Raw genomic sequence first — 11120 nt, forward strand, 5'->3', positions numbered from 1 at the left:
TCGTCCTCCAACTCCAACAGATCTCGTTCAAAGCATAAGGGGTGAGTGCGTGTAAAAGACACTTCAATACTTAAGTTAACATTAGTTATGTCAAGGAATCTCAGAGTAATAATTGCATAATAAATATATAGAATAGCATATTATTTATATTGTTTTACATGTTGGTCCCATAAGAACGGCTTTTTAGCCCAAAATACTTTTTTAATAACTCGTGAGTCCATTCAAAGTAGGTGAATTTACCCAAAAGCCCTTGTTGTCTTCAGTTCTCGATTTTCAGTTTCCTGATGAAAGGTGTTGGTTTAGGGGTCGACAGTAGGACTATAACTGAGTACTGGTGGAACATCAACTCATAACAAGCAGCCATATAGAGGACTATGGTCGGGTAATGGTGGTACATCAACTCATTGTAACCGGCCATGAAGGGGGTTGTGACCAAATATTGGTGGGGGTTGTGACCAAATATTGGTGGTACATCCAGCTCATAACAAGTGGTCATTTGAGAGAGTATGGTTGGGTACTAGTGGTAGAGAGGGTTATGATCGGGTATGAGTGATACACAAAGTATATAATTTAAAAATTAGACAATTTTAAACGTATTTTAAATTATATAATTTAAAACATGTGTATGAATTGTGTAGTTTTAAAATTGATAAAATCTATAGTATGTTTTTAAATTATAGTACGTTTTTTAATTTCATAATCTCAAAATTCATTTTCAATGGTGTAATTTAAAATATATTTTTAAATTAAAAATTTTGAAAATGCATTTGTTATTATGAAGTACGGAAATATTCTTCATTACATAATTTAAAAATATATTTCAAATTATGTAATCCAAAAATGTAGTATAGAATACATAATTTAAAAATAAATTTGAAATTATACAATATAAAAGTACGGAAACACACTTCAAATAATTATATAATCTAAAATATATTTTTAATTAAGCAATTTAGTAATACGAAATACATTTCCAAACCTCAGAATATGGTTTTGAATTTTATAGTCCAAAAATATAATGCAGGAAGATTTTAAACCTTTCCAACGTCCCATGAAAGTGCAAGAAATCATGAGATGCAAAATGTAATTTCGAAAACCATGCTTTCCATTGGCCCAATTATATCAAGTGTTCCAAAATCTATTCCTTCAGTGGGCTTGCTTCAATTATAATCCAAATATTAACTAACCACCAACTTCAACAAACGCATTCGATAGGGGCAATTACTTCCTCAAATTTCTTCTGCACCACACAATATAAGAAAAAAAAAATACTCAAATTAACTGAATAATATAAGGAAATATTATTCTAGAAATTCTGAAATTTTTTTTTTGAAAATTCTGTTCAAAAATTAATAATTCGAAAATTATTTTCCAAGACTGAAATGGTCATTTTTTTTTAAATGCGGAGGTGCAGGAAGCAATTGCCTTCAAGAGGTTGTGATCTATTGTTGTTAACAAGAGAAGTAGGGATGGCAACGGGGCGGGGCGGGGACGGGTTTCACTATCCCATACCCATCCCCGTAAAAAAAATTCATCCCCATCCCCATACCCAAACCCAACGGGTATCAAACTTTTGTCTCATCCTCATCCCCACCGGGTAACGGGTATAATCTTGTACCCATACCCGTACCCGTTTACTCACTACTTTAATATTAATTTTAACTAATTTTTATAAAATAATAAAAATTACGGTAAAGGAAACATAAGATTATCAAATATTCAATATTAGGAGTATGGTTGTTTCTTTGATATCAAATACTTTGAAATAAATTATAATTGTTTACATTCTAGATTAGAATACCAAATAAAATTTAATGAGAACACAAACATTTATTAAATTTGCAAACATTAATGAAACCTAGTTGATAAACTTTAAAAATATTTTTTAAAAAAACTATAAAAGGAACAAATATTTTTAAAAAAATATAAAAGGAAAAAAATATTTAAATTAAAATATATTTTAAATGTTTGTTTACTTCAATTTTTTAAATTATAATGAATCTATATTTTATACGCTAATAAAAGTTATAATACATTAGTTGATCAAAATGATGCAAAGAACAAATAAGAAACATAATAATTAAATTTTAACATTATCTTTTGAACCACAATATATGTTGGATGGTGGTAAAAAAATATTCATGGCAATTACATTAAATTTTTATATTATAGTAAATAAAAATTATTTATACAATTATATTGAAAAAATTAAAGTATGATTGTAATGAGTTAAAAAATAAAAAATAATTAGATAAAATTTATCAAAATAGTATTCTACATGATGAAAATAAACAAAAAATAAAAATATTAAGAAATTATCAAATGTGTGTCTTATAAACAATTTGGAGACTATTGGAAGTAATCACACAAAAAGAAACAAATATATAATTAAGGGTATGATAAGATGAAAAATATTTTAGAGATCTAAGAAAACTTTTCAAATATCAACATATATACTCAATGGTTGATAAAGAAATGACGCAAAGAACAAATAATAAACATAATAAAATTTTATCATAGATCTTGTATATTTTAAACTCTAATATATGTTGGATGGTAATAAAAAATATTCATGACAATTACATTAATTTTTTATATTGTAGTAAATAAAAATTATTTATACAATTATAGTGAAAAACTTAAAGTATGATTGTAATGAGTTAGAAAATAAAAAATAATTAGATAAAATTTATCGAAATAGTATTCTACATGATGAAAATAAACAAAAAAAAATATTAAAAAATTAACAAATGTGTGTCTTATAAACAATTTGGATACTATTGGAAGGAATCACACAAAAGAAAACAAATATATAATTAAGGGTATGATAAGATGAAAAATATCTTAAAGATCAAGAAAACTTTTCAAATATCAACATATATACTCAATGGTTGATAAAAAAAAATGACGCAAAGAACAAATAATAAACATAATAAAATTTTATCATAGATATTGTATATTTTAAACTCCAATATATGTTGGATGATGATAAAAAAATATTCATGACAATTACATTAAATTTTTATATTGTAGTAAACAAAAATTATTTATACAATTATAGTGAAAAAATTAAAGTATGATTGTAATGAGTTAGAAAATAAAAAATAATTAGATAAAAATTATCGAAATAGTATTCTACATGATGAAAATAAACAAAAATAAAAATATTAAAAAATTAACAAATGTGTGTCTTATAAACAATTTGGAGACTATTGGAAAGAATTGCACAAAGAAAAAACAAATGTATAATTTAGGGTATGATAAGACGAAAAATATCTTAGAGATCTAAGAAAACTTTTCAAATATCAACATATATACTCAATGGTTGAAAAATAACAAAAATTGTTTTAGCGAAATAAAAGAGTTATTGAAATGAAATAAAAATTAATAATAATAAGAAAAGATTTTTTTATATTACCAAGTAAATGAAATGTTTATGCTATTAAACACTTAAATTAAGAGTATTAAACATTCTCATGTGAAAGGAAAATATACAATAAATAAAAATATTAAAAAATAATAGAAATATTCAAATGTCAGACATAATTTTTTTTTAATTGACATACATCATTTTAACATAATTACATAAAAATTATGATAAGATAAAAAATATATTGGAGATAAGAATGAGTTTCATGACAAACCAAATATTTAGAAGAAATAAAAAATAAAAAGAATATATAGGGTTACTTAATTAATTGTGAATATTTTAATAATTTAAATGATTATAGAAATATGGCGGGGACGGGTATTATGGCGGGGATATATTCATCCCCATCCCCATACCCATACCCAATTGAAAAAATCGGGGATTCCCCATACCCATACCCAGTCAATGCGGGGATTCCCCGTCAAAACGGGGACGGGTTCGGACAATACCCACGGGGACGGGTTTATTTGCCATCTCTAAAGAGAAGGAGTATTCTCTACTGTTCCGATCTTGGGTTTGTAATTTCAGGATTGTTATTTTCTTAGCTTTGACTTACCTTGTGTGATATAATATTGTTGAATCCTTTTTATCCACAAATATTAGGTATTCATATGTTAATTTTTGTTCATAGAAAACTCAGCCACAACTTTCATGTATATGGAGCCCCTAGATTCAATTCACCATCCATTTCACTCTTCAGTGTTCTCAAATACGATTGCTTACATGCTGATGCCTCTATTTATTTGAAATATGGCATGAGTCAAATTACACTACTTTTAATTTAAAATTTCAAAACATTCAATTTAAGGATTTTTTTTATATGTATTTAAGTTTATCATCTCTATCTAACTTAAGACTTATACTCACACTCGAATTATTACAAATTCAGATATATCTCGTTTCTTCCATAAAAGCATTTGATAGAAGGAATAGAAGTGGCACTTCCACAAAACATGCCCACTCTCTCGTGATGTGCCACCCAATTAAAAGTTCATTTTTCAACCATTTCACGTATTGCCTTTCAATTCATATTAAAAGAATGTAGCACCACTTCCTTTCACCCACGTTCATGAAAAGGACTCCATTTCCCTTACAATCTACACATTTTAAATTTCACAATTATGTTAATCTTGTTTGGCAAATAAACATGCTAGTTCCTGAAAATACTCTGTAATTTAGTTTTTATTTAGTTCTCAAATATGTAAATATGTTTTACTTTACAACTTAACCACACATTTGTCTCTAAACTTCATAGTTTAATCATGTTAAACTGATTCAAATACAAATTTGTGTCAGATTGGTTCTTAGTATTATATCAGTAATAACATGGTCTCATATAATAACAAGATATTATCAGGAATTTTATAAAGATTTTGTTCTTTCAAAGACTACGGTATCATTGGTTTCTCACTTTTAAGAACCAAAATGATAATTTGCGTACATTTGGTTTGTCTTTTTGCTGTTGTCTGTCAAATCTACAACAACATTGCAGCAAAAAGAATGGCTACGAATTCAGTAAAAGATGAGAGTATTTTTGTCACTTTCTGGGGATTCTATGGAAGTCTAAATCATATACTGTATAAATTGGAATGTGAAACTTCAACCATTATTGTAGCACAAAATCAACCATTCTTCAACTTTGCATCAAGCAATTATTGTACAAGTATTGCTGTGTTTTTATGAGAGATGGAACAATGGATGCCAATCATGCCATACATGATACATGTCTATTCCTGTATGTATCATGGCATCAGAAAACAAAAACAAGAGTCCAGCGTGTCCAAACTTGTCTATACAATATGCACATTATATACAACCAGATACTTTCAGCGAATAGCTTAAACATATTTTTGGTCCTGAAAATACAACCTCTGTTGTTCCAAAAGTAAACACTGTTTCATTGATTTTTTTTTGTTTAAAAAATGTGCTTTTAATACTTGATGGAGCTTGTAAGGGAGTAGAAACGTATTACTCGTATTAAATATAGTGACCAAAAATAATTAAAATTTAAATGGAGATTAAAATAGAAAAAAGGTCATATTTTAGAGACCAAAATATGTTTAAGCCAATATTCTGTCTCAACTCCTCTGTTGAGGAGACTCTCCCAGATTGCTCTCAGTTTGTTCAGAAGCAGTCTGAACTTGACGAGCAACTGTAGAAGATTGATCTGGTGGCACTGCATCTTGGGAACCTTGCTGTTGATTTGACTGAGCAAGGGATCTCCTCCTCCACTTTAAAATCTCCATAAGAATAGAAGCTCCACACATTACAACTCCAAAGCCAGTGAGTGTAGCTAGTAGGATAGCAAGAACAGCTTGCATATGAATCTGCCATCTCAAATGTATGAAAATACATCACATTAGAAATATTTTTAATATGCAAATTTTAATTAGTGTTCTATCATTAAAACTGAAGGCTAACATGTTGAAATTATAAACATTTGGCTCACTGATCATGGCTCTAACAAATTTTGGTCACTACAATTCTTTTTTATAACATGATTTTTATTTGAATGCATATGTAAAAAATAGCATAACACAAAAATGTCCTGTAACTATGGTTTCAAAAGGAATTTCTTACCAATGAAAAGAAAAGATGCCCAGCAAGAACCACCAGACAAAACTGAACAGTTGCATAAATCCAAACATGATTTCTCCTCACTAAGAAAATTTTGGAGGAATTAGTTCTATACTATATAATAACAAAGGAGGAGTTCAAGTACACAGAGTTGTCTAAAAGTAGAAAAAGCTCTACCCATTGTTGTTGCTGTCATGCTTGCAAGAAGACCCAATATACAAGAAAATGGGAGAGACATGGCAATAGAACCGGATCCCATATTAGACACCTGTCCATTGATAACATCAGGAATTTACATTGGCTAAAGGGAATATATTATCTAACAGTAGTTGAACTTACAAGAAGCTGCTCCAGAAAACAAAAGTAAGCCAGCATGTTGATAACAACAAGAACGGGAGCATCCTGCCAAACCCTATAAAAAATTTGCGTTATGTTGGAAAACATACTGAAAGAAAGCCAGAGAAAGGGCTAAAAGAAGTTAAGCTTCCTCTAAATCACGAGAAAGTTATGATACCACTAAAATTGATGTCAAGTTATGATGATACCTATAATGAGAAGCGTCTGACCCCAGTATGTTATGGGCCTGACCGTTTTGAACTCGTAAAAGAGTGACAGGTAGATTCTGAACCTCTTCCTTGCACACATCACATGTTCTATTACCTTTAATGGTAAACCATTTGACTGCACACTCTTTGTGTGCCAATGAAAGCTCACCTTTGCAGCTACACTCCAATTTAAAAGTATCAGCACCTTCTCCAAGTTCAACCATACAAATTCTACAAACAGCTTCTTCTTCCGGAATATCTTCACCACCATCCTCATTGTGAACTGAAACAAAATACTCTAGTAAATAAAATTGCCATCGAAGGAACTTAATCTAGAGGTTCAAGCCAAGAACGGATTTCTTTGGATTTGGAAATTAGCAACATTGTCAAAGCCACCACTTAGCCCTGGAAAATAAGTTTGTGCAGCCAAAGAGAACATATAGCAACTCAGAATTCAGAAAGAACACAATATATGTGTATGCGTATGCATATGAATATGTGTATGCATGTATGTATATGATAATACATAGGTATATATAATATATATACACACACATACATACATACACACACATGTAACTGGAAAGGTTAAGACAGCTGAAGCAGGAGATTGAGTAGGATGACAATGGAAACATGTAACAGTTCCTAACAGTTGAGTCAGCAAAATAACTTCAGTTTATAAATCTATTTTGTAGAATAACCAAACCCAAAATATTAAGTGTCATATACACAAAGCAGATTGTATTTTGCATTTAAATCAGTGATTCAAAGATACTAAATAATAAAACAGAAATGCTAGCAATACAGTCTATCACTGGGGGAATTTTGTGAGTCCCACCGAACACATAGGCCTGCTCTCTTTCTGGTGGGATCCACATGAAATTTAACAAATAATATAGTAGTTTTGTAAATAAAATGTTGTTAGCCCTTCTCATCTTTGAAATACTTGGAACTGAGACAGCCATTTGCAGTTGTCAGTTGATAGTTATAATGAGTATAACAAACAAACATCTCTCCATCTCCGTCTGGCATATAGTTTAGTTTAATCGAGATTCGTAACACATTGTTGAGGATTCTAAGGTTAACATATCTTTCATAAAGCAATTTTGAAAAGAAATGTTACCAGTATCATGAATTGGAGATGTCATAGGTGTTGCGGCGATTTTATCATCCACTCGTAATGTGGTCGGAACTATACGAAACATACCAGGTACGGGTGAGCTACCTTCTTTGTTAAGCATAGGTACTGAACGAGAACGATGAATTGGTAATTTCATTTCAATCTCCTGTAAAATGAAGTAAAAAACAGACATAATCATGTAAGTGAGGACCAAATTATCAGAGATAAAAAATGTCCTATGATGATTTGGAACATAATGTAGAATTTTTATTTTATAGCTTTAACATATCAAACTGTAGTGTTGCAGACTTCAGAGTAACATGAAGGAGATATGTAGCACTGATGAACACGTAGTCAATTGAAGGGGATGTAGCACTGATAAACACTTTAAAAGATACATCTTTTGAAGAAAGCTACATAGTCAATTGGATTGTATGATTTATGTTAATTTGATCCAAGTGACACCGATACTAATAATGAAGATTTTTAGGCGTTGCTTCGTCAATCATGATTTCTTCACTAAACGACTATAGGAAGCAAAACAAATCAGCTCAGTCAACTGTAGCACAAGAAAAATGAAACGAAACCATCATTCAAAATGTTAATTAAAAGAGTAGCACGTGTTACTGCTTATTGCTGTGCGTGAAAAATCTGTGAGGTGTACAAATAGGTTTAATGGATACTAAATATTTTTTTATGATGATGCCAAGATATAAGTGACAGATTCAAATATAAGGGTTAGTTGAATAAATCTGAAATACCATGTTAAACAAAATTGAAAGGATAACTTAAAGCAAAACCATCCGGAAAGAACAATCTTTAATGATGCACGCTAACATCTGTTTGGCATTTTCAAGTTTAGTCCATTGAACAACAAAGAAGAAAACTGACAGTTTAGAGTAAACACACATACAATCATGTCAGAAAACCTGGTTTCATGAAAACAAAGCATCACTACAAATATCCAAGGAAGAACGGGTTCTTTTCACAATTATTTTGACCATTTATTTTTTCAATATGCTAATTACCTATATAAAATAATTACAATGTAACATGTTGCGTTAATTGTCAAGCTACTCACAACTGTTTCTGCATAAGCCATGTTCCCGCCATGTACAGACCCAGGATTTGAATGAGCAATTGGGGTTACGGGTAAAGATGACGTTTTCTTCCCTCTAGGAGTGACAAGAGATAATGTCCTTGAAAGAAAAGGCCTTTTTGGTGCCACTGTTGCTGATCCTCCAAGTGCTAGGAAAGCAGCCTTTTCAATCTCCGAACTTGTGTTACGAAATTTAAAACTGAGTTTAGGAAGAAAGGCTTTAATATTTGATCTACTTTTTGATGAAGAGGGACCTGGGGATTCTTTGCTTCTTGGGTAAACAGGACTTGGGCAAGGGGAAAAAATCACTCTTCTTGGAGGTGGAGTTAGAGGCATGTTTATCCTCACATAATCTTCTTTCTGTTCCTCCTGAGATACTGCAGGTATATCCACGATCAGGTTTTGCCTTGTCCCATGTTGATCTCTTGGAAATTCCTCTGTTATTTCAGATGATGCTGGACCCTGTGTACAAACAAGCAGAAGAAAACTTTAGTAAGAGTAGAAAAGGAAAAGATTTCCTCATTGAGCTGCAATGTAATAAACCGTAGTGATACACAAATATATCAGAAATTTAGCCGGAGGATAGTTTAGTTAAAAGCCGGGTTTCAATTTAACTAATTTTCAAACAATATCATGGTGTTGAAAATTTTTCCCTTCTTAGAAGGAAGTGCTTAAGCATATGGTGCATTAGTTAGCATAGGGGAGATACAGAGAAGAATGAAATCAAAGTAAACTGAATTCTTATAATCTTAATACTTGATTAACTTTACAAGAGGGCTTTGTAAGACCAACGACCATACAATTCATCAAACAATTGGCATTCATGAAAAAGTGTAGCAGCTTTCACAAATCTGAAAAGATGAACAAATCATAGTAGTCACAAGAACTATACTACTTGAAATTCCACATTGCATAAATCCGGAGACAAAGATCCAGAAAGAAAATTCGAGGATCATACAATTTTCAGTGTCAAAGATCTGCCCCCAATTTGTAAGAAATAATTCATTTTTGAGCAGGAAAATACAAGTTACTCAATTGAATAGCTTGAAACATATGAGCATGTTAACAAAAATTATGAAGGGCAACATAGCTTGTAGTATCTTGTCTGCTGTATTCAAAATTCAAATTCAAAGCTTATTTTAAAGCTCTAAAGACTAAATTTTCAAAACCAAATTTTCAACCTTTACCTGAACCCAAATGCCCCTCTCTTCAATAAATTCATATTTCAGCTTTACGTGTACAACACACAAGTATGTTGGCTTACCAACAACAACTAAAGATAAAAAGACTGCAAAACCAATTGGCCATGCATGAACAGCCTCAACCTATGACCAATGATAGATAAACAAAAGGCAAGAACGTATATTAAGGCAGAAACAGAACACCCACAACCACAACCTTCAATTGAAGTCAAGAAAACAAACAGAAAAGGTTAGTACAAAGCAAGAAAAGAATAGAAACATGAGAACAAGTGAAGGAAGGACCTTTTGAATTGGGGTATCAGTTCTACTTCCAGTGGTGCCATGGCCTTGGTTATTTTTGTGGTTGGAAGAGTCTGTAGCTTCAGTTGCCATGTTCAGTGGGGAACCCACCAAACCAAAGAGACAAAAAAACAACACAGGTTTGTGCAGAACAGTTGAAATTGAAACAAATGTTGGTTTTGCAGGAAAGATAGGTGAAACCTTCCCTGGATCATGGAAGAAGAAAATTGGCAGAAGAAAAGCTCAGAGAGAATATAGTAAAGAGTGGAGAAGAGAAGCACCATGGAGCCAGGTTGTGGTGTAAGCTTGAAGCAGACATGTTTCATATTTTCCCAATTTAATACATAATACATGTCATACATATTATAATACAAAAAACAATCATTTTATCATGTTTTATTTATTCATTTATTTATTACTTACTTGATCATGTTATTTCACATTAAAAATTATTTTCTATTTTTGATTATTTTTATCTTTCATCTTAAGGTGATCAGATATCATTTTCATAATATATGGACGGCTAAAACATTATTTTTATTATTTTTTTTGTTTGAAGTTCGAAGTCAAATAAGAAACACTTTTTTGTTGTTGGAACAAATAGAAAATAGATTAATAGAGTTCTTCGCTTATTAACATTAATTATACATATTAAGATTTTAACAAAACAAACCAACCCCAACATTTTTTAAGTGTATTGGTCACTGTCTTCTATTTTATTTTATTTTAATATTATACCCAGCTACATTCCAACAAGAAATGTAACCTCCCAACATTGTTTTTAGAGGAGGAAGAATATAATTTTGTATATATTTGAGAAGTTAATTTTTTCGATTCTCAGTTCTGAGATATTTTTTTATTACCGAGA

General features: G+C 30.8%; 1 protein-coding gene across 1 annotated transcript; it reads right to left on the reverse strand.

Annotated features, from left to right (window-relative positions):
* Positions 1–5036: 5036 nt before the first annotated feature.
* Positions 5037–10574, reverse strand: LOC114192312 (uncharacterized). Its single transcript, XM_028082001.2, has 8 exons — positions 10256–10574; positions 8754–9233; positions 7676–7838; positions 6553–6835; positions 6347–6419; positions 6185–6275; positions 6011–6090; positions 5037–5757 (listed from the first exon to the last, which is right to left on the reverse strand). The coding sequence occupies exons 1-8, from the start codon at positions 10343–10345 to the stop codon at positions 5509–5511; spliced, it is 1509 nt and encodes a 502-aa protein (XP_027937802.2). The 5' UTR covers positions 10346–10574; the 3' UTR covers positions 5037–5508.
* Between the last annotated feature and the right edge of the window lie 546 nt (positions 10575–11120).

This window comes from Vigna unguiculata, chromosome 7 (genome assembly GCF_037176805.1).
Source record: "Vigna unguiculata cultivar grain cowpea cultivar isolate G323 ecotype 2 chromosome 7, ASM3717680v1, whole genome shotgun sequence".
NCBI classification, from domain to species: Eukaryota; Viridiplantae; Streptophyta; class Magnoliopsida; order Fabales; family Fabaceae; genus Vigna; species Vigna unguiculata.